This window comes from Stegastes partitus, unplaced genomic scaffold, assembly GCF_000690725.1.
Source record: "Stegastes partitus isolate 25-593 unplaced genomic scaffold, Stegastes_partitus-1.0.2 Scaffold647, whole genome shotgun sequence".
Taxonomy (NCBI): Eukaryota; Metazoa; Chordata; class Actinopteri; family Pomacentridae; genus Stegastes; species Stegastes partitus.
The window spans coordinates 115,650-140,204 of NW_007578378.1; the positions used below are offsets into that span (position 1 = coordinate 115,650).

The 24,555-nt window shown below is 44.1% G+C and overlaps 1 protein-coding gene across 1 annotated transcript in view; it reads right to left on the reverse strand.

The window, feature by feature from the left end:
* LOC103363267 (Down syndrome cell adhesion molecule-like protein 1) overlaps window positions 1-24,555 on the reverse strand; it is a 55,391-nt gene that overhangs the window by 9,418 nt on the left and 21,418 nt on the right. Inside the window, exons 4-20 of the mRNA XM_008289946.1 lie at window positions 13,142-13,288; window positions 12,773-13,051; window positions 11,344-11,619; window positions 10,171-10,467; window positions 9,325-9,597; window positions 8,334-8,618; window positions 8,081-8,200; window positions 7,801-7,977; window positions 7,043-7,242; window positions 5,910-6,006; window positions 5,264-5,392; window positions 5,010-5,177; window positions 4,823-4,893; window positions 4,296-4,536; window positions 3,183-3,329; window positions 2,267-2,422; window positions 335-474 (exon numbers count right to left, since the gene is read on the reverse strand). Coding sequence (XP_008288168.1) covers window positions 335-474; window positions 2,267-2,422; window positions 3,183-3,329; window positions 4,296-4,536; window positions 4,823-4,893; window positions 5,010-5,177; window positions 5,264-5,392; window positions 5,910-6,006; window positions 7,043-7,242; window positions 7,801-7,977; window positions 8,081-8,200; window positions 8,334-8,618; window positions 9,325-9,597; window positions 10,171-10,467; window positions 11,344-11,619; window positions 12,773-13,051; window positions 13,142-13,288 — 3,203 coding nt within the window. The remainder of the gene's footprint in view (window positions 1-334; window positions 475-2,266; window positions 2,423-3,182; window positions 3,330-4,295; window positions 4,537-4,822; window positions 4,894-5,009; window positions 5,178-5,263; window positions 5,393-5,909; window positions 6,007-7,042; window positions 7,243-7,800; window positions 7,978-8,080; window positions 8,201-8,333; window positions 8,619-9,324; window positions 9,598-10,170; window positions 10,468-11,343; window positions 11,620-12,772; window positions 13,052-13,141; window positions 13,289-24,555) is intronic.

Genomic DNA, 24,555 nt, shown 5'->3' on the forward strand with positions numbered 1-24,555 from the left:
TGTGTGTGTGTGTGTGTGTTTCTGATGCGGCAGGGTGCATGTGTGAGCTTGTTCGCTGCCTCATTTGCATATCTACGTCTCATCACGTTGCCAAGACAACCTCATCTGTTCATCTGGGAGGGCAGGAAATAAAGCGATGGTGCAAACACAGTGAAAGAGAGACATGCGCAAAGACACGCGCACACACACACACACGTTCATGTGCAATTAATAATCGTGCTTACAAATTAATTATTTCCATCGCTAGATTTTTTATCAAGTTAGTTGCTTCTCAGGCACCTCAGATGTTTTCTACTGGCCCCTTATGAGTCACACCCACAGAGGAAAGACTTACTGGCTGTCCAGATCCTGGACTGGAGCAGTAGATGGTGTACTTGCGGATAACGCCATTCGGTTTGTGAGGAGGTAACCAGGACACAACCACACTGCTCGGAGAGGAGGGAACCGCCTTGATGCCAGCCGGTGGACCGGGAACTGGAGGAAACACATAGCAACATCAGCAGGGCGGGCATGCGTATAAGTGTGTGTGTGTTTTTGTGTTTGTGCATGCACATGCTGGGTGTTGGATGCCTATTAAAGTGAGCAGGCTTGTTTGCAGATTGGTAGCCTTATCCTGCACTAAGCCGCTCTGGGAGGACTTGGAAGAACTCCCTTTGGGTGGACGGCTGTGACATATGTTCATTCAGACGCTGGTCAGCAGTTCTGACTCTGTGACACCCAGCATTCTCTTAACTCTCCAACCCAGATTAGACATTAGTGTCTGATCCTCTGCTAGCCACTTCAGCTCGGTGCTGGACACCACTTAATTCTCAGATTACAAGATAATGGCATGAGAAGGGTTTAACAAAAGACGCACACTTTACAAAAACACATCAGGACGCTGGGCACCGAGAGAGGTGAACAATGATGCTTTTGTCACATTGGTCCTACAGTATAGGGTTCACACTATCGAGCCCATTCAATGTCCGCCATAAATATAACTTGAGTCTGACAGTGGGCCTCATCTGGGGTGTAGAGAAGGAGGCTACCCCAGTGTAAGACCCAGCGCTCCAAATCCATCCCCCAATTCTTCTTTATTTCTTGTACATGAGGCCCCCTGATCCAGCCATTCAGCCTCAAGACTCCTTTGCCCTACACATGACACGAGCGAGGGGTGAAAACACCACAAACTCAGAAAGGACGGATGTAGCGAAGGGAGGCTTTGAAAGAGGGAGGCGGGGATGAGAGGATGATAGGTGCAGCTCCAGTGGGAGTGATGATGGCGGTGGTGGCAGCGGGGAGGAGTGGAGGAGGCAGTCATCATTATCATAACTGGACCTCCATGTCAAAGTAGGAGTGGCAGAGAGAGAGAGGGGGGGAGAGTTAAGTCCCATCTGGTGCCCAAAATCTGCCCAGGACTACAGACAGACAGACAGACAGACAGACAGACAGACAGACAGACAGACAGACAGACAGACAGACAGACAGACAGACAGACAGACAGACAGTCTGCTGCATAGCCAGCACGACCCGAGTGATGACGAGGAAGAGAGGCACAATGGTGCTGAGTGAACAACTACATTTGCATGAATACATTATAAACCACTGTGGCAATCAGAGGAGGTTATATCACAGCAAACTGCAAACACAAATACACCAATAAAAGTCCAGCAGTTGGCTTTAAATTGGCTCAGAAACCCCTCCCCCCCAAAAAAACTTTGTTCTGACATTTCTATTGTATTTTTTCCTTATTTGTTGTCAGTCAAGAATAAACTGTGCGATCACCTTTCTATCTTTCCATCTCCAACCCCCCAGGCCCCTCCTCCTCCTCAATAAAGAGACATGGATCTGGCTGTAATCCCGCCTCCAATGGTGTAAGCACAAAATTAATTCTCTCTAATCCAAGAGGAGTTAATCCTCCTGCCTATGGCAAGAGTGCTGGTGGAGAGGATGCAGGCCGGGGCTGATGGCTGACTCCTGGATGCTATATGCTCCGAGAGAGCACCTCCTCCTCCTCCTCCTCCTCCTCCCCACCAGTGTCTCCCGCCAGCCCTCCTCAGCCCTGAGCTGTGGACCCAAAGCCTCTTAATTCTCATTAGCACTGCTAATGGAGCTTCCCAGCAGAAATGAGCTTTTGTCATGGGTTTGAGATACAACCCAGCACCCCTTCTTTTTTTTTTTTTTTTAAACTACCACCCATTTCCCCCTCACCCTAACCCCCTCTGCTCACAGCCCAGACACAGTGCACACTTTCCTGCACATGAACGAATAAATGATAAATACTCACGATCCTCTCGGGTTTGGATGTACAGGACGTTGCTGCGGACTCCATCTCCAGCCTGTGTGTAGGCCAGCACCTGGACACTGTAGTTGGTGAACTTCTCAAGGCCTCGCAGCTCCACCTGTTCACGGGTGGTGGTGATATTCTGCATCTCTCCCCATTCTGAGGGAGGACAGACTTCAGTTTTAGAGAGAACTGTTGGTTATCTGGACGAGTAACACCAAGCAACTCTGTCTCCTACAAAATAAATGCAAATGTAACTAAATTGCTTCACAAAAAATGTTATGATATGTGATCAATGCAAATCGAAAAGAAGGACATTTTCTAACTTTTTCCAAGTCTAAACTACTTTACAAAGGTTAGTCATGTTTTTAGTTGTTGTTGTTTTTGTTAATTTTTGATGAATAATTGCAGAAGGAAGAAATAAAGAAAATGAAAACCCTGTCAGTGAATGTTCTGCATGATCAATTTGCACTGGCAGTGAACATGTTGTGGACAGATTTGTATAAATGGTCACTGCATATGTTGATAAAAACATGTATTATCTGGACATTTTTACAAACCAAATTGAGCAAATGCAAATTATTTATATACAAATGTAATTCTTAGGAGACAGAGTTGCACAGACATTGAAACAACACACACAGACTCTCTACTGTACTCTAATCTCAAACACCATCAGAACGGTAAAAATCTAAACTATCTTGCACAATAAAACAGGGACAAACACACGGACAAATTCAAAGATACAAGGGAACAGGTAGTGCTTTATGAGAAAGGTGTGGACACACTTCAACACGTTCTGACTCACAACACTGACAGAGAGGTAGGTGAGTGGGAAGGTGGGTCGGTGAAATTTTAGAATGAGATAGGTGATAATTACTCTGCATTGGCCACTGGGCCTGGCCCCCACAGCACCCACCTCCGTCAGGGAAGAGGGACCAAAACACAACCCGGTAGCCTTTCAGCACACCGTGCAGCGTCAGCCGTGGAGGCTCTGCCCATGTGATTACCGCCTCGTCCGACGTCACCGAGATGGCTCGCACGTTCTGCGGAGGCTCGCTGGGCACTGAAGAGAGCACAGGGGAGGAGTGTTAGCGCCGCACAGGTCAAATATACGAGCACTGGAGTCGTTTTAATGCCTTCTTCTTGTCAAAAATCCTCGCTAAAACGATCTGACCGATGTGGCATGGCAGCTGAAGCGCTGATAATTAATGATAACTCAACACCCCGAACCGCAGGAAATCTCTGCTGAAATAAATCAGTCAAATAAGCTCAAATTAGCTCTGAATAGCTCCTTGTTCACTCCCAGCTTTTAGACAGGAGGGGTGGCGGGAGGGGGGTTGATGGAGAGTAGAAGGAAGAGCACCAAGAGAGAGACATGAATAGCAAAACAGCTACACCTAAGGGGTTAATATGCATATGAGCAGGGTGGAGTGAGCTGAGATGTGCAGGATAAAATCTGAAGGAAGACAATGTTCATCTTTAAGGTAATTGCAGTAGTAGGGGCAGCTTCAGACTACCTGCTTGGGCAATTACCATCACTCAGGGCGTCCGTCTATCATTAGTCTCCTCTAAGACAGGAAGGGTTCGTAGAGAAGTATGAGGAAAAAATAAATAAAATAAAATACAGAGAGGAGTGACGAGGAGGATGAGAAGGGAAGCAACACGAAGAAGAGGAAGATAAAGAAAAGGAGAGGAAGGAAAAAAAGGAGGTAGAGTGGGCAGACATTTAGAGAGTAATGGGGTTCCTTGTTCATCTCTCGCTCTCTACCAGCCTAATGAGGGTGCTAATTAAAGTAGAAAGAATGATGGGGGATGTGCTGCAAATTCATTTCTACCATTTTGTTTGAGCATGCGTGTCTACACGTCTATATGCATTCATTTATGTCTTCCGTCCTCCTGTTGCCTTGGACTATATTAGATTATATGCTATGTGGCTCTTTTCTTGTCTTTTTTTTTAATGCCTTCCCCGAGTTCCTTCCACACTGACTGAATACGCGACTGAATCTACTCTCCTCTTCCTTCATCTTACCATCTTCCAGCGTGGTAGCGTTGATCTCAGTACTGGATGGGCCCGTCCCGGCTCTGTTGAAGGCCTGGACCACGACCCCGTACTGGGCAAACTTCTTCAGGTTGTCCAAGGTGTACACTTCGCTGTCCCCCGTAGCTTTCATCTCCACTATGCTGTACTGGCCGTTGCTACCTGGACCGTTCTCTCTGTAACCGATTTGGTAGCCTCGGATCACCCCGTTCTGCAGCTCCTTCTTAGGAGCCTGGGGAAGAAAAAAGAAAAAGCAAACACGTAAGTATTGTAAATAAAACTACGAATGACGTTTGTAACTCGGCCTTTTAGCTCCATCTAAACCAAAAATCTGCAGGTCAAGATGTACACAACAGATACACAGTTTAGTGGTTGTTTTTGGTTAGCGTATTAATAGCTGAATATACGTTTATGCCGACAGAGCTGTGTGTTAAGTTGGTCTTTTCTAGTGATGTGCAGTAAAACTACATTAATCAGAAGTAAAGGCTGTGTAAGAGTGTAAAGAGTATTGATCTTACCCTCCACGTAACTCGTATGCTCTGGGATGTCATTGGTTGGAGGATGACATCCATCGGCGGTCCGTCAGGTGCTGTTGATGTCAAATAGAGTATTTGACATAGTATCAATATTCATAGCTCTTCTCTATGCAGAGAGAAAAAAGATACAAGAGAAGTGTGGCATTTAAAGGAAAAATCAATCCCTTACGTGCTTCTTCCGTGCTGATTGTGAGCTCCTTGCTGGGAAGGCTGCGGCCGATCTTGTTGTACGAGTACATGCGGATGCTGTAAACGCAGGCCGGGTGCAACTCCACGATGTTTGCCTGATTGTTGGTTGGTGAGATGTTCCTGGTTGTGTACATGTGATCCCAGGAGTCTGTGAAATATGGTCAGATTTCAGATTAGTTGCCTGAAAAAAGTCTCACATTAAGGCTTAAACTTTGGCTTTTTATGAAAGCCTACCTGACTTGTTTTTGTACTCGATGTCGTAGCTGGTGATGATGCTGTTGCCATCGAACCTTTGGATCCAGCGCAGGTTCATGCTCCTGTCCTTCACCTCCCTCACCTCCAGCTCAGGGGGATCTGGTGGCTCTGTGTTGTAGGAGACCATCATTAAAATCAGCACAGGAGGTCTCATTCTACAACCATCTTGCTGTTTATATAACGGACGGACGAGAAAAGGACTTGAGCTTTGTATGAATTTCTTTTCTTTTTTAAAGCTATTTGGGCTTATTACAATTAAGCAGAAAGTATTTTTAAAAAAATGTTGCCCTCATATAGGTTAAGGCTCGTTACATTTGTTAAAATTGGCCAAATCCATATGCAATATCAAACTACAAACACAATTAATCATAAATAACCAGCTCCAACCATGACATTTGCAGATTTTTTTCCACTTTTATCTTGAGCTTTATAATATTTTCACAATGATTGCCAGCATTTTGTTTTTACACTGATTAGCTTTGTATGCTTTTGCTACTACTAGATGGTACAAACAAGTGCTTTCTAACAACAGGTTTAACGTCCCCAGAATGCACTATTTGGTGCAGCAAAATGTAAAGACCCATAAGAGGCCGTAGAGTCTGAGGAGGGCATGTTGTAGAAATACCTTGCACAGTGAGTTGGATGAGCCCTCGGCCCTCTCCATAGGAGTTGATAGCGTGGCAGGAGAAGAAGACAGAATCTCCTCGCTCTGCTGGGTTCAGCTGTAATCATCAACACAAACAGGAAATGGCTACAATGTGCCACAAAAAGCAACACAGATTACAGCAGCGGTCACAACATAGCCTGCAGTGTTAAAATTAAATTAGCATTGTGTCATAAAAATCTGCATTTTTGAGTCCAGGTAGTTTATCTTCTTTTTAACACAAAGTACTTGCAATGATTTTCTATAATGAAGTTACTTTAAAGTCCCTCTTTGGTTGTTGTTTAACCCCTAAAAACTCATCTCCTGGTATCATAGTTAGACATTTTGATGTTTTTTCCCCACTATCCGATTATAAAATGGTTCAAAGTATCTTCTTAGAATTCTTCTACAGCTAGAGCACACCAGCTCAATCAATCAACTCTGTTCAGACACTAAAACTATTAAATGTGACACAAAATGCTAATATTGGAATAATTCAGGTATGCACGTTAACCTGGAAACTGAAACTGGCTGCCTTCAAGTCTTTAAATTTGAAGTATTGCTCTCTATAGCATCACTAACGTAACTATAATACACGAGCGTTCAGCTTTACTACATTATCAAATAGTTAATAGTGTGTTGCTAATGATAGATAAAGGCTCACAATGTCTGCTTTTACAACTAAAAACAAGTGTTTTCTTTATATTAGACCCAGAAACTAATCCTGAAGAAGGACAATGTTATAGAAAGTTCCACCCTGCACGATGACAGGGTTGGTTCCTTTGGTTTTTTACATCTGAAGCCCCAGAAGTCTGTAACTGTGTTTTTGAGACGACTATCAGCATGCAGCAGCTTCACGCTGCAAATGCTAAGTCATGATGTCTACTGCTTATTTTTCTCATGATTGCAAATAATGCCATATGGGCACGTAACACGGTAAAAAAAACATTATTCTGAGCAGAGAGGGTTTTTTAAAAGGATAGTCTGACATTTTGTAAAACACACTGAAGCAATTGAGGACATCATCTTTACAGCTCTTTATAGCATCAAACAGTCCCTCTCAGTGTACAGGCATTAAGCTGAGTTCACGCTCTGATGTGTTTTCTGTTTCTGACCTTTAGGGTAGAGATGACTTCATCCCCCTTCTTGTTGATGGTGATGGAGTAACGGGGGTTTCTCTCTGCGTCGATGACTGTGTCCCCCCTCTCCCAGCGGATAATAATAGGCTGCTCGCCCCGCGCTGTGCAGTTCAGCTCCTTGGTCTGGCCCTTCCTCGCCATGGTGGTGTTGGGGTGGCTGGTGATCATGGCAGGAACTGAGCAGAACCACAGACACGTGTCAGTGTGACGAATAGTATGATATGGAATAATGAGATGAGGGAATGGGGATGCGGTATTATAAACCGAGGATAGATTACAGATGTGTAGACATCTCTATTTCTGCCTTTCGTTCTCCATTTTCATTTCACGCTTCAAGCCCCACCGGCCGTCTTACACCGTCTCCTCTCTATCTGCCTCTTCTTCTCATACTTCGTCTCCTCTGTTCCTTAGACATAGATTATTGATTGAAGGGGTTCCTGTGGTTTTGTTTTCATTACTAATTCATCAGGCCTTTTCCCCACCAAACATTCAGGAGCACACAGACGGACAGCTGGAACACATCAATCAATAGCAGAGACACCCCCAGTTCAGAATGTGCAGGACAGAGACAAGGTTTTATATGTTCAGTACAGGCTGCACTAGCCTCGGGCAAAAGCGCATCTTAGAAGAGCTGATTCCTGTCCAGAAAGCTAAGACTTATCTCTGCACAATCCAGGAGATGTGGCTATGAAAGGAAGAGGGCTCATGCCAAAGACAATACGACTGACACTTACTCTTGACAGTAAGGATCATGCTTTTACTGATGTCTGAGCCCACGCCGTTGGAGGCCTGACAGAGGTAGTACCCTCGGTCGTCCTCAAGAACATGTCGAATGAGCAAAGAACCATTTGACATGATCTGGATGCGGCCAGTTAGTGGGACAGGATGATACTGCTGAGGGTTTCCTACACCTGCAGGACACAACACAAAGTAAATGCATGTCACTGTCTTTATTTTTCCTTGTTCACGTGATGTTGTCATTGCGACGTTATGCGGATGATGTGCTGATTCTACCTTTGGCGTGTTTCCACATGACTTTTGGAGGTGGATATCCCTCCACGGAGCAGTTCAGGACTCCAGCTTTACCGTAAATACAGTCCTGGTTGTTGGGCTGTACCACAAAACGTGGCGGCACTGAGAAACAAAAAGATGTGATTAACCTAAATAGAAGGACCAAAACAGTCAAATGCAGTTCTAAGCTTGCTCTGCATATTAGACACCACATCTGAGCTGCCCTAGTTCCCTCTTTCTTTGCTCAGTCCCTCACCAGTAACAATCAATTGTCTTTCCCAGCTGACGGTGGCAGCAGCATTGCTGGCGATGCAGGTGTAGTTTCCGTTGTGCTTCAGTGTCACCTTGGAGATTTGCAGGGAGCTCATGAACTCTTTGGTCTCTATTCCGACGCCAGAGGCGGAGCCTGGCACGATGAGCTGGCCGTCTTTGTGCCAGGTGATGCGTATGGGCATGTCCCCAGATGACACCACACAGGCGATGTACATGAGCTTCCCCACTGAGGTAGAGGGGATATCGAAGGGCTGGATGAGCGGTGGCACTGAGGGGAGAGAGAAAGAGTGCAGGGAATCAGTGGAATAAAAGCAACGACGGATGTTTAAGAGTGGCAATGTGGCCATCTGGAGCAATGCTGAGAAAGAGAGAAGGTCATTGGCCAGTAGGCCCCTCCTCAACCCCCCTTTCTCCAGCCCCCTTCTCCTGCAGCCCATAATAGCTGCTCTGGTTAGAGTCCAATTGGCAGGGGGAAGTCATTCCGTTGCCATAGTAATGGAGGTTGAGGTGGGGGTACTACAGCTGAGACATCTGGGGGATTTAATCTAGGCTTCATTATTATTCATCTAATTAAATCAGAGACACACTCACTCGCAGGCACATGCACACACCCTTAAACACCTCTGCAGCTGCCCTGCTGCCATCGTTACCCTGCTCACAGACTAAACAAAATACAGACACAAACATAAATCTATCCTTCTATCTGTGTCAGAAAGCATTGCTGTTAAGTTGCACTTTTTCAACTTTGTACACTGCTGTCTCCAAACGGCGGTGACCAGGGACTCCGACATCATGAAATCTCTCACATCACATCATATCACAGTTATTTTTACTTTCTGGACCAACACAACCACTCTGAAAGGCAAAGAAACCCCTGTAGCAAGGCCCACTAAACTAAGACTACTTGCTTTTTGAAAACAGGATGAACCCACTCTGTTTCTGTTGCAGCTACACCTTCTTCTCTTCTCGCTTACCTTTAACAGTGACGTGGACGGTCTGGTTGATTGACACCTGGGGCTGGATCAACACGCTGCACAAGTAGGTGCCCTCGTCCGCGCCCTTTTGCACGTCCGTAAGCCTCAGGGTGCCATTCTCGAACACCACTTGACGATGATTATCAGGCAGCTGCATGCCGTCCTTCAGCCACTTGATAGAGTAATACGGGTACCCAATCACGCGGCACGTTATGTAGGTGTTCCTGCCCGCCACTGCGGTGATGTCTCGCATGGGTCTAATTCGAGGTGGACCTGGAGACACGGGGAAGAGAGGGAGGGGATGGAGGGAGGAGGACAGAGAGAGAGAGAGAGACACAGAGGTCGGAGAAAAGGGGCAGATGAAGTGAGGGAGGTCATGGCAGAATAAGGGGGCAGCCACGGAGACAGGAGGTGAAGAGATAAAGGTTGAGGGATAGAGTGATTGGGGCAAGTTGACAGGTGGAGAGGGAGGTTAGTTATGCCCCCTTTACTCAAATCTGATTGAGGATATTGGTTGATTTTAGCCTAATCAGATATTCTGTGTATCTAAGTGATCATGTATATTCTCCTAGACAGATAGATAGACATGAAGACAGATAGGCATGAAGATAGATAGATAGATAGATAGATAGATAGATAGATAGATAGATAGATAGATAGATAGACAGATAGACAGATAGATAGATAGATAGATAGATAGATAGATAGATAGATAGATAGATAGATAGATAGATAACTTAAAGAAGTGTGCGTGAAATGCAAAGTGATCTATGCTTCTCTCTAGCCCCTGTGTGTTTGTATAGAGTCAGGTGTAGAGTGCATTTATATTGAAAAGCAGACAGGCACCTCTTACGTTTATGCGCGCTTGGTACTCGGCGCTACCGGCCGAGTTGCGTGCGACGCAACGATACACTCCTCCATCCCGAATGAGCGGGCTGCTGACGTTGACGTGCGACACGGTCAGGCCGTCGGACAGCGTGTACTGGCTGGTCTTGTAGGTGGAGTCGCGCACCACGGGCTCGTCGTCCAGCGTCCAGGTGATGGAGGGCGGCGGGGCTCCTTTGGCAGCACACATGAGGGAGAAAGGCTCACCGGGGTTCACCACCCGCTCGCTGAAGGAAGACACGATTCGAGGAGTACCATCTGAAGGGAGATGGAGAGAGAGATGAAGAAAGAGAAAGGCAGAGTGAGAAGTTATTGCAGAAAAGCAAAATGTCTAACAACTTTGATTATTATAGACATTTAGTTATGTTTATGCGAAATAATTTAGAGGATTCTTGTCGAATAATTGTGCCTGTATTTAGAATAAAGGTCAACAGCAATGGGGCCTAGTCCATGCACTTAATTAAATGCATGATAAAAGATTTAGATTAACTTTTTAAGTTGCAGACATTATTTTGATGGGTTGGCTCAACATAATATTGTTGGTAATTGCATCAACTTAATTTTTTGTGTAATTTAAACTCAAATTTCTGTTAGTTGATTGAAAACTGAATTCAAGCTGAGGTACCTTAATAAAATCGGCTTGACAACTAAATCTTTCTTCATCTTTATGTCAGGATTTCAAGTCCTGCCCTAACCACTAAAAAGTGGAGCCACTTAATTTTTAAAAATTTTGCCAACTTAAAAACTTGTGTTCCATAAATTGGAGAATTGAAGGAAGCAAAAACTGAAAATCTTCAGCTATGAAAATTACTACTTACCACACAATTATTTCTTTCTTAAAACGCCCTTAAACATTGTGGAAAAACTAGTCAGAACTATTTTTTTTATGAGTAATCAACTGAAGGAACTGTGATTCCAATCATGCATAAGTGGTCATTAAAAATGTCGTTTTCACTCAACTCAGCATAGTTTGTTGATTGAATATAAATTGATTAAAAGGTGTCCTCACTCAATATTTTTTTGTTGTGCCAAATTTTTTCTTTGCCTATTTTTTTTTAGAGCTTCCTCTTCTTCTTCTTTTTTTTTTTTTAAGAAACTGCACTTGTTTACTCTCCTGACCCTCTGTCCACGTACCCTCTAGCAGAATAATGGAAAAATCCTGAGCAGTGTGGCCCTTTCGGGAAGCAAAGCACTGGTAGGCCCCAGAGTGGAACTTCTGTGCTGCAGTGATCTGCAGGGTGTCGTTGTGTTGTCCCTGGATGGAGATGTGCTGGTCGGGGACGATTGGCTCCGTGTTCCGGTACCAGGTAATGGTGTATTCTGGAGAACCCTCCACAGTGCAGGTGAAGAACAGTGTGCTGCTGATGCCCGTTTTCAGATTCTTGGGGGACAAGGTCACTCGTAGCGGATCTGAGAGACGGACGAAGAAAAATGAAAAACAAATACAGAACAAAAGTGTAAAAAAATTCATTCATTTGCCTTTATGTTTTCTGTAAAGCACCTTCACACCAGTTTATTAGAAAAAAACTGATATAAAGTTGCAAATTAGAAAAATGTGTTATGGTTAAATGTAAGGATTACATATTTTTAGATTAACGTGATTAAGGCGGGGGTACGACTAAAAAGTACAAAAAAAATGCATTAACTGATTTAGAAACAGATTTTAGCTTTAATTAGGCATCAAGGGATATCAGTCATTTGCATTTCCTAAGTAATTCCACCATTCCAAAGCAGCATTCAAAGCATGACACATGGATTCATGCATACAGTAGGTGTTTACATTCACAGAGGCCGGGAGAAAGAGAGCGCGGCTACAATCAGCAGTGGTGACTCAATCAGTTCGACGTACTCATTAAAAAAGCAGCTGGAGATATCTCTTCACATCTCTGTCCACTTGTGTGTGTTAGTGTGTCTGTGTGTGAGAGAGAGAGTATGTATGTACGTGTGTGTGTGTGTGCAAATGTCAGTGAGCAATAAGGCAGCTGGTGGTGTATGCTGGGGGGCATCGCTGTGCCTCCCAACCCCCCCCTCACCCTGTCAGAGTCACAGAGTGTGCTGCCATGATGTGCCCACTGGCAAAGCCTACCGCCTCTCTATTCTCTCCCTCTGTCTCGCCTCTCTCCCTTTGTTTCTTTGTATACTTTACACAATGCGCATTTATCTCCGCCGCTCTTATTATCTTGTTATTACATTGTAGATAATGTCATTCCAGCACTGTCTGGATGACTGATCATCCCTTGTGTGACCCCGCGTCTTTATCTCTGTCTTCCTCACCCTCCTTCTATCTGATGGTGAATGGTGCTGGCAGCTGTGTTACGGAATCAGCCTCAGCGAATTACCACCCTGTCTTTCTATTTGAGGCCTGATATGACGGGGCATCATGCAGCTCACACACATGTTTTGTTACAGACACACTCGAGGTGCCGCTTACATGGGCGCCTCAAACCAAAAAGAACAGAGTTTATAAATGTGTCCGTCTGCCAGGCTGATTCACCCGAAAAGACAGCGTGGGAGTCTGTCAGGTTGTTTGTGAGTGTGTGAGTGTGTAGTCGTGCCCACACACCTATGACATGAAGCTGTCCAGACACTTCCTTTGAGCCAAAACTGTTGGTGACCTCGCAGGCATAGCTGCCGCTGTCCTCCTGCCTCAGGTCACTGATGGTCAGCCCTGTCAAACGCCGAGTCCAGCGGGCATCCGAGGGCAGTGGGCGACCGTCTTTCAGCCAGCGCACGGTGGGGCTGGGGTAACCTCCTGCTATGCAGGGGAGCTCGATACTCTGGCCTGCGTACACCTCCCCTGCTTGAAAACTGTCCAGGATGGTTGGTGAGGACTCGTTGGGGTCTGGAGGGCAGAGATTGGGTTAAATTTTTGTCAAGAGAAAGAGAAACATAGCAAAGAGCAAGAATGAACTGACAGCACCAGGCTGCTCACCCATGACAGAGAGCCTTGCTCCATTGCTTTGCCGTGTCTCGCCGCTGTACTTATGCTTGGTGATGCACCGGTATGTGGAGAGGGCGTCCTCTTTCTGAACATCAGAGATGTAAAGAGCCCCGAAAGAGGTCAGCGAGAACCTGTTACCTGAGGAAGACACATTCACCAGCATTAATTTTCCCAAAGGAGATGTGATGACAGACAGGAACATCCAGTAAAAGCCTTGATAAAGTAAAAAATTGTTCTTCCTCCCTCCCACTTTCACCCTTCCTTAAGATGATCACTCTGTTACACATCCATTGTGCTTATTGCGAAACCGTATTGTTCCAAGAACAAACAGCTGCCTGAACAGTTGGCAATACCTGCCTAATAATGCTGCTTCCCAAAACCTGGCACTCTTTCAAGACCTGGAGGACACACAGCGGTCACTTCCACCACGCATAGACAGAGCACAGACAGATTTACTGCCTCCCTCTGCACACAATGTATAACTCTAATGCACCACACTACTCTCATCATCAAACTATCTAAATGTTCTTCCTTTCAAGTGTGCTAACAAAATGGAAGGCCAAAGATCTACTGTTCCTGTATCTGACAGGAGCTGTGTGTTCTCTTTCACAGCATTTGTTTCTTTCTACTCAAAGAATTGTGGTTACGTAAATAATCCAAAGTTGTCATTCCTTTCCCACCAAGCAGAGGAAAAGAGGTAGGAGGAAGAGACAAGTCAGTTTGTAATGAGCACTAGTCCTTTTACCCATCTCTTTCTGTGTACCTGCCAATATTTGTGTATTCTTACTCGCATACAGGTCGACATACAAGTTGTGTTTCCATAGAACAGTCAAATAAAGTTGAAATCTGCAAAAAACTAACAAAAAGAAACTGATAATTAAGCTTGTTTGTATGAACTACTTTGGACCAGATGAACTTAGCTGTGTAGTGTCATCAGAAGGAGGCAGTATACAGTACGCTGTGCATGGCTTTAATAAACGGAGCCGAAAACAAAACCAGAAACTATCAACTTAAAACTTCCCAGTTTTTACATCCTTCATTCCTCCCATTGTGTCTCAGTGCCTCTCACCAGCGATGCAAGTGGAAGAGGCAACAAAGAGATGCAAGGAGGGAGGAATGGCGGTAACAGGTATTTAACAAAATGAGACATCCCTGCTTCGGAGCAATGCTAACATCGATTTCCATGTCTGTCACAGGAACACCAAGGGCTGAGGAGATGAGGTGGCTCAAAACAGAGAAATGAGAGCTTAAAAGCCTAAACTCAGTTGTTTGCCTCTTCCCTAAAAAACTTGAAGAATAAGATAAAGAACAAACCAAACTTTGGTGATCTACAGTAGAAAAATAGAGAGAAATCTTCAGAAATTGTTTTTTTAATTTGGCAAACAGTATGTATTCTTTGACATCAGGTGACAAAGACAGTGGAAGAAACAGAAACAGTTGACCAGTTATGCCAGTTAAATGTTCGCAAGGTCAGGACTTATTCAGAAAAGGTGTTTCTATCTCCCATCATGGACATTATGCACTTTGTTTGCAGCCACAATGAGAGTCACCCCCTCCAAGTCCATGCTTCTCTCCTGGAAACTTGTTCACTTCTACTTCTGGGTTGCTGCTCCAAGCAAAGGAGTTTAAGTATCACAGGCTCTTCTTCATGAGGCCTATGGACAGGTGCATTGGTGCTACGTCAGCAGTAATGCAGACACTGTATTGGACTGTATTGGTGAAGAAGGAGCTGACCTAAGCTCTCTATTTACCAGCTGGTCTACGTTCCAACCCTTACTTATGGTCATGATTTTTGTGTAGTTAATGAGATCTCAGACACAAGCGGCCAAGTTCCCTCTGTAGGATGTCTGGGCTCAGCCCTACAAAAAGGGTGAGGAGCTTGGCCATCCGGGGGGAGCTTAAGGTGGAGTCACTGGTCCTTTGTGTCGGAAGGAGCCAACTGAGACGGTTTGGGCATCTGATTAGGATACCGCCTGGGGGCCTTTCTTTTGAGGTTTTTCCTGGTACATCCAACTGGGAGGAGACCCTGGGTTCAACCCAGAACTCAGTGGAGGGACTACATATCTTATCTGGCCTGGGAACACCTTGGAGCTAACTCAGAGGAACTGGAAAACGCTGCTTCGGGACAGGGACCTCTTGAACCCAGAGAAGTGAAAGAAAATGGAGGATGGACACTTGTACGGAGAGATTATGTGCATTAAGTCTCTTTTCAAAAGGTTAATAACTTTTTTAATGAATATTGCTTGTTCAAAAAAAAAGTTTTTCTGACCAAATACTACAAAATCCATAAAGACATACTAAAAATGTACTTAGCAATACATTTATATTCTTAAATTCCATAAACCTTACTTCCAAACACCATGACACCTATTTGCCCCTTCTGACTCAATCTCCACCGAACACGTTTTATATATCAAGGGGGTCCTTTAAAAGCACTTTAGTGACTTCCTGGAACACAGAGTATCATCCTTCATTTTTCAACAATCTGCTCATTCTATCAGATGAAGCTGATTTTCTTCCCAAAGTTAAAAAGACCAGCTTGATTCCTCAATCTCTGATGTCCCGCTCCAACATCCTGATTCAAAGGAAACACAATAATGAATCCATACTTTCATGGTACCTTTAAACAAACGCAGTATGTGTCACAGCTCTTTGTAAATGTGGCATGTGTCAAAATGGCTGTCGCTGCTTCGTAAGGTTACTTAAGGTTTGACACGGTTAAGGTTAGTTAAGGCGTTCGTTTTCAGCCGTGTCTTTGAGCATCCAAACTACATGCCAACAGCTGCATCTGCTGCCTTCGCCTGCACCTGTGTGTTTATCAGCATCAATATTTTATCTACAAGGTGTGTGTTTGTCAGGGCACACATACTGAAGGTAGCAGTTATAGGCTGTGCATGTGTTTGCATCGAATATACTGTGTGACCCGAGAGGAGGCACAGGCTGCAATTTCACAGCAGCCTTTGTTTGCCCCCCCAGAACGAAGCCTTACAGGATAATGAGCACTTTAAGGCTGCTACTCCCACAACACCGACGACTTGCCTGTCACAACACTCTGACACAGGCAGCGAGAGAGAGAGAGAGAGAGAGGGAGAGAGAGGGAGAGAGAGTCAGCTGGATCTGTCAAAGCCACACTTTCTGTCTCCGTCTTCAGCAGAGGACTGAATTCATCCCGTCTGAAACAACGCTGATTACACAATGCGCATCACATCATTCCCCTCGCTATCTGTCCATCTTAACCGAGTGGTTTGGTGATAGAATCAGTCTATCTTTAGTCGACTCTCTTCGCGTCTTTGTGTGAACCCTCTTATCGCCTGTCTCACCCGTTTCCTCACTCCCTCTCTCTCTCTCTCTCTCTCTGTCTCTTGCTCTCAGTCTCTAAGCAGAGTGGCAGACGGAGTAAAATATTAATTACTAAATCCTAAATCACTGTGCTCCCTCAGCTTTTATTCATGCTGACTTGACTAGATAACGAGAAACTGAGCCAATGTGCATCACACACACATAGTTTCACACACTTATATGCGCACGCAGTTGCAGAAAAGCATGCAGAAATGCATGCATGCAGGCAGGAAATACTACAGTTGTGTATGTTGCGTAATTTTTGTACCTTCTTAAAAAAAAAAATCAGAAACCTGAAGTGCGTCTACGAATGTCTGGAGGAAAGACTGTGCAAATGAAGGCCTAAAATCATGAGAAACAGGGCGAACTGTTTTAACTGGGATTGAAACCCAGCGGTATCCTTGTTTTTTAACATAATACTGATGAACAAAGAAGCCAAAAAGACCATGAGATGAAAAAAAATGGAAGAACTTGTGGATCCCGACAAAAGCTCAAAAGGAACAGTTTAGAGGTTAAAGTATTTTTATCAACTATAAATGATTTTTAAAGAGTCCTTTCACCCGAAAAGAAGCTCTTTGAAAGACGCTGCATCGCCTAGAGGATGGCGACATTGTTGGGTCTTGTAGGAGTTGGGTCAGTCTCAATGAGATGCATTCATGGGAAAAAATAGTGTAAAATTGTTCATGATTCCCAGATGCAGATGGGGCCCAGACGGGAGCTATTTTAATCTCGATATTTGTAACTGCTGGACCAGGAGAATCACTTATTTTGGTTTTATTATTGACAGAAAAAAATGCTTAATGGCACAGAAGACAAACTATCATATAGTTGAGGTTGGTCCGTTTTTAATTGTAGCTAAACACTATTATATACTAGACAGACTGAGAACCACAGACTCATGAGCAAGGCACTTAAAGTCCACCTGCCCCAGCTGAATGCTCACCGGTGTTTTCCTGACTAGCTGCCCTGTGACTGTGCGTGTAATCCAACTGTATCCTCTGTAATATAAAAAAAGGGGGCATTACTCAAATTAATGTCCCTAGCAAACCTCTGTTGTGCAATAAAGGTTTGCTTTCGCTTGATTTTTTTTTTTTAATACAGCAAAATGCCAGCAGCCTCGCGGTCACACAACAGACCCGACCTGCAGCTATGACAAATTCCAAAGAGGAGGAAAGAAAAGGGGAAATAATGGAAGTATAAATGTGTGTGTGTGAGAATAGGAAAAAATAAAAGCATGACACAGTCTATAAATAGGACATACTGTAGCCCATGTGGGTCCAAGAGTGTGTGTCTGTGTGTGTTTGTATGCGCGCTGCGTGTGCGAGTTGGTAGCAGCCTCATTTTCTCACATGCAAATGAAGGCGTCGGCGCAAAGATAACGAGGCCCATATTTCCACCTCCTCAGTGGGGCCATTATTTATTGATGTTCTGCATCTTTCCCCCTCCCTCCCACTCTCACGCTTTCTTCATCCTCTCCCTGTTGCTAGGGTCTTCTCGCTGCCATCCTGTTACGATTTTCGGTGTACTTTCAGCAATTATTAAAGCGCAACGTGTTTACAGTCGTCAAGGACGGAGCCGTGAAACCCTCGGCGTTGTGCGAATGCGAAAATCGCAACGGCAAACTGGCTGCAGAAGTCAGTCGAACTGATTTTTTAAAAAATGGGACCAGTGTGAAGTTGCTAAATTTAGCTCCTCAAGTATTTTTGTATCCAATCACAAATATTTTAACAACACAACACGCTGCCTTTCAGTTTTCCCATTTCCTACGTCTCAATTTGAAGTTTGCTGGCTTCAAAGACAGTTTTATTCAGTTGTGTACTTCAAAATAAAAAAGGAGTTTCTCAGAAAGTATTTGAAAATACTTGGGGCTTGATCATCAACAGTTTTTGTGGGTAGTTTGGAAACTAAGATGGATAAATTTAGCCGTTTCAAGTGATCTGACCTACATGCTGTAGAGGGGCAAATCTCCACAACATCTGGACTAAACCAATGTATTCGAGGAGACAACCTTTTTTTTCTCTCTTAACAAGAACTATCCCATGACACTAACCTGCTAAAGTTTTTCTGTGTACTAAAAAAAAAGAAGAACTGCATGAACTCGCAGCAAAAACACCAGCGTTCCTGTGGGACGTCCTTGTATGGACCCCATATCTAATCAGTTTGGAAAAGGCTAATGAGCTATCGAACTCGCATCCCTGTTTTCCTTCTGGCGGATCACTACAATCCGATCCCTGGAGTCTTCATCTTACTCAACAGCGCTGATGGTCAAAGGCAGTGGTTTCTCGCCTCGAAGGGCTTTCCCAGTTAAATGAAGGTTAGTGCTCATTATGAAGACTATAAGGTGGCACAAGGAGCAAATGTGTGAATGCAGCTGTGGGTCAGAGGCCTCCACAAGCTGTCAGAAAGACGCCCACAAGCCGTCGTGTTTATTTTTTAAAGTGATGGAGACTGAAGTTAGAAGATTACTGGGAAATTGATTTAAAACAACTACCTTTAGAGTTGTGCTTGAGAAGAAAAATGGGAAGGAGTTTTCACTGTGTCACTCTACTGAGCTGAAAATATCTACCGGAGGCTTTAATATGCGCCCGGTCTTTACAGAAAAACACATGAAGAGTATTTGTCTTTGTGCGGGCACATTTTGCAAGGTTTATTTCACAACTGAATCGTTCCAAAGAGGAAACAAGTGAATGAAAAATGCTTCGGGGATGAAACATATGATCAAAAATGCAGGTTTTATGAATGTATGCGATGAACGCAGCAGTAAATTGATGCAATCTTGATCGTGTACATACATTTTGTTTGAACCGAGTCCTCCTGTGTGCAGGCATAGACGCCAGTTTGGTTTCATCTCCAAAAAAAAAACATGACAAATTACAAGTACAACCGCACATACGGTACGCAAACGTCACGGCTGTGTTAGTCATTTTAATTTTAACCCTCTGGACAAAACGCTGATTTTAAGTTGTTTTTCTCAAGTCGTCAACATTTCTGAGTTTCGAAAAATGGCATTCTGCATCTCCACCGTATACCCCTGCTCTCAACGGCAAGTTGCAGAGAAGAATTTGAAAGAAGGTGGAAAGACAGAGGGGAGGAGGAGCGGATCAAAGACTTGTGACTGTCACAGAAAGAAGACGAAAGAAAAAAAAAAAAAAGGAAAAAACGCAGCGTATTCCGGAGATATTCTCTGCAGTGCTGGAATATGCTCGGTGCTCACAAATGCAGACATGCTAGGCGCGCACACACACAAGAAACACCTACCAGGCTTAAAATAGGACAAAAAATATTTCCCTGCTGGCACCAAAAAATAATAAACTATGCGTTAAAATTAGCAGCGTGGAGTCAGTGAATGGCAGTAGTCCAGTTTTGCAGTAGAGGAATGTGTTAAAGCCGGAGATGGGCACCATTGACTGAATGAGTTGATTTGGATGAAGGAGAGAGAAGAAAGGAAAGACAGTAAAAAGGGGGGAAACGCAAAAGGGAGAGATGGAGGGTAAACTGAGGAGGAGATAACAGTCCACGTCTGTGTTCTCCACTCCTTTCAAACCTTTATGCAAAAAAGGGGTGTTACATCTGTATTCAAAGCGAGAGCCCACTCCACCCTCCCTTTGCTCTCTCCCCTCTCTCCGCTGTGTACATTAAAAGCCCAAGTAGAAGCAGGTGTCAGCCAATTAAATATATACAATTTTGTGGCTTTTATTCCGCCGCACACTTACTTAACATCTTTCAATGGCGCCCTCTTAACTCCTTTCAATTCACATTCAAAGCAGGTTTTATTGGCACAACTGATGTGCAACAACTAATTGTGCGACGGCAGCCCACCCCGCTGCATCTCCTCCATAAAGGAGGACTTTGTTAACACGACCAAACTGTTCAGACGGAGCATGAGTCAATCCTGCCAGTTAAGACCAACGCTGCATGAGCAATATCTGAATCTCGGCATTCGATTCTCCCTTTCACCCCCCTTCCTCCTCCTCCTCCTCCTGCACTCTTTGCTTTTTGTCACTTGTTCATTTTTCTGCAGAGTGGGGTCGAGATGTTGAGGAAGCCGCAGCTCTGTCATGTTTTCATTAAAAAGCCACGCTTCACTGTCTAATCCTAACTGCTGTCCTCTTTCCTAACCAATTCTGACTGCTTACCTCATCTTTCAATCATGCTTTTCCCTGCCCTGCCCCTTTGCCGCTGTGTCATGTTGCGCACCGAGAGGATGTCGGAAAGTTGGAGGTACAGAAGTGAGGAGGAGGCAAAGAGAGGGATGAGACAGAGAGCAGGGTCCAGTTTCCACTGCGATGGGACCACGTCTCTTCTGCTCCACTGGCTGCTCTGTCCCAATTTGCCCTGTGTGACTTTAAACAGTAAACACTGGGGGAGGGGATGTTGCGGAGAGGCCTATGGGGAGCCTGAGTGGACCGCCGGGGACAGGCATAAAAACCGATCGTATGCAAAAGACGTCGTTTGCGTGGATATAACTCAACGCAGCGCTGCAGAGGCGCCATGTTCCCCCCCATAAAGCCATCCTAACCAGACAGGCCGACGATGCTGCATAAAGCTAAATGGACCATCTCAGATAGAAGCAGCGCCGAGGAGATTAAGCATCAGTAGAAGCATCAGAGGAAACGAGGGATGGAAGGGAAAGAGGGTGGGCGGATAGGAGAGAAATGGGGAGAGATGTAGAAATAGGACTCCATTATTCATGACGTGTGTTTCATGTGCTTGGTGACATCTGGGACAGCAGTGATAATGAGAGTCCCGGGAGAGACATACACACACACACACACACATTCACACACACACACACATCCCAACACACCATAGAGAAGCGTGCCACCGTGGTCCAAACACCTACCCTTAACTGGAAGTCCCATTAACTCCTATTGAACTGCTAATTGTCTGTGCAGTAAAGCTTAAACACTGAAGAAACTTAGTTCTTTGAAAAAAAAAAAGTCACTCAGGGAAAGTAAACATCCGACGGCAAAAAAAAAAAAAAAAAAAGCCCTCACCCCTCCACCTTGTTTTGATTTAGATGCAGATAAGTGACAGAGTTGGATATATGGTGTATGTCTGTGCCATCAAGTGTGTGTGTGTGTGTGTCTGTGTGACGCAGTGTACTCCAGCTTAGCCCATGGCCTGGGGCAGTGAGCTGCATTAGCAGCACTGAGTGAGCTGCCTGGTCCCTCCCTATTAGAGTGCTGGTGGCAGAGGAGTGTCACTGCCCAGCATGGACACACACACACACACACACACACACACACACACACACACACACACACGCTTGCTTACATTGTTTACCAGAAAGGACAGTTCAAAGCCCAAACAGCATGTCAAATTACAATAAAATACACTCAGAATCAAAGCATCAACTATTACAATCTGCCATTTACAAAAATTAAACCATGGAGGTCATCATCTAAGAGGAAGTAATAACTAATCTGAAGAATCACTGATTTGTTTACAGCCTCTATAAACAATAAGGTAAAGTTCAGCGGTGCACTTCAAGTATTTTTATTCATCTAAATGTTGCCGTTTTACAATGAAACGCTTCTCTGCACATTAAAAATCTCACTGAAATAAAATAAATGTTTTGCTGTAAAGAAAATAGCACAAGACTGAATATATACTGTGTAAGCAACAGTTTAATGGTGTAGCTTGTCAACAGGGAGCTTATTTTGATTATATAAACATGCAGCATACTGCACTTGTATCTGGTTAAATTAGACAACCGTCTGAATTTGCATATTCCAGGAGCCAGGAGAAGGCCTGGTCCCAGACTTTGTTTTTTTGCAGGGTGGTCAGGGAAAACTCATGAATATGCATGAGGAAAGCGCCACCTGATTGGTTGGTGAATGAGGACGTGAGGAGATTGGTTAGAGTTGAGGTAAGAATGTCTGAGGCAGAGTAGAGCGCGTCATGTCTTTGCCATCAGCAAAAATCTCTGGCCTGGTCTGCCTTTTTAAAAACTTATTTTCTACATCAGTGAATCACTGTTCAAACTTTACTGCTGCGACCGATGTGAGGTGTTCACAAGCACATTAGAGTTTGCACTTGCTCCTCATTTTGCATTGATTTCCTCCCACAATCCAGAGGTTTGGTAAACTGGACTCTCTAATTGCTTTTAGATGTAAATGGTTGTCTGTCTGTCTACCCCGTGATAGATCAGTGACCAGTCCACAGTTTAGAGAAATACGCTTGAGCCTCCCTGCACAAGACGGGCGGATATAGATAATGAATGGACACTCGCCTCCTCTGGACTCTTCATGGTCGGTATTTCAAGGCAACTTAAAATAATAATGATAGAATCCATGGTGATGATAGGTGGATAGATAATGCAATCAGCTGCTTGTTGTTGTTTGTGTTTCACCTGAACTGTACCTTTCATGCTGCCTTTCACTTAAACTCACAAGTGGACATATTTTACTGAACTGTATGTATATGTTATTGTATGTTGTTATACAGTGAAGCCCAGAATTATTTATACTTGTGCCAAATTTAGATTTATAGTGCTTATAAATGTAATCAGTGGGTTTCTTCTGACACAAACAAGTGACTGAAAACAGTAAAACATTGTGTTGGAGATGCTAATGATGCGTTTTAACTATCTAAATGGGAGTTTTTTTTGTTTAATCTTTCCTAAAAATACCATGACTAACTTATCATTGTCACGTTTTGCAGGACACTAACTATTTCATCATCTGCACAATTCTGATTATTACATTTTGGAGTGAAACCCTCCCAACTCATACTAATCCTTGACAACAGTGAATGTTATTTGTTTCGTCCCTGTAATATATACAGTATAACCTCAATTATTGACTAAAGCCTTAAGAGGGTTTGACTGCAGAGAAAAACAGAGGGATCAAACAGCTCACGTGCTGTAAAAATGCTGAATTATTGACTTGCTCACACGCGACATTGTACATGTTCGTACTAATCCACAAACAACAGCTGAGAGACGTCACACCGGCCTCTCGTCGCACTTTTCTGTCTCCACAGCAGCATGTCAGAGCTGCTCGCCCCTCCGTCCCCCATTTCCTCCCGCTGCAGCCGGTGGATGCCTTGCGATGTTGATCTGGCCTTTGTGTGTGTTTGGACAGCTAATAGTGCGGCGGATCAATAGGTCTGATTGAGAGGTCATGTAGGAACATGACACTTGGATGACCACCAGGGATCCCATTTGATCCCCGATCATGTCTCCTCATGGCCTCCGACCGACCAGCTGCATTCACGGAAACATCATTAAAGAGAAATCTCTCCATCAGGGTCACTGAAGTGAGACATTTACTGCTTTATAACTAGTTAAGGGAGTAAATCACCATGAACGTGTCTATTTTAAACAGAATTAATATCTGACGTGGCCTTCAGTTTCACAGATTCAGCAGAGTACATTTTGTCATCTTAAAATAAAATGATTATTTACACATAGTGTGCATTTTGTCAGAACTATATACTGTTATTTCTATTTGTAATAATCTCATCAAATCCGGTTAAAATAAATAAACTTTATACCAAAGCCAAGATCAAAAAAGAAAATAACTGCCTTCACACTGATAAAAAGTCAGAAGTGAAGACGGAGGAGGAATCAGAATCAAACTTCTTGGAGCTGCTGCAAGCGGTTGAGTAAATAAGCATTTCCTTAAATACAATTTCTTAGTAGAGCCTGCTGTAATCTCCTCTCACTAATCCCTCTTTCGCTAGCCTAAACAAAAGAGTGGAAGAAAGAAGGAGAAAAGGGGTAAAACCTCTTTACTTAAATCCTATTTCTTAACCCAATCCAGGCCACATAAACCCTCCAACTCTTTTGCTCTAAGCCTTGACACAAGCCTCGCTGCTTTCACTTTCCTTAATGACTCTGGATGTGGTTAGAAGTACAGATTAACAGCTATCCTTTACAGAGCCACCGAGGACACACTACTCGGTTACTTCTATTTCAAAAAACATAAAAAAATAACACATAAAACTGTGATGAGAATCTTTTGATCACTTGGGAGTAGAGCTGAATGATTTGGCCTGAAGTCTAGAAATGACCTTCATTAAAATCACTTTTGTTAACTCACTTCTGACATGTTGATCCT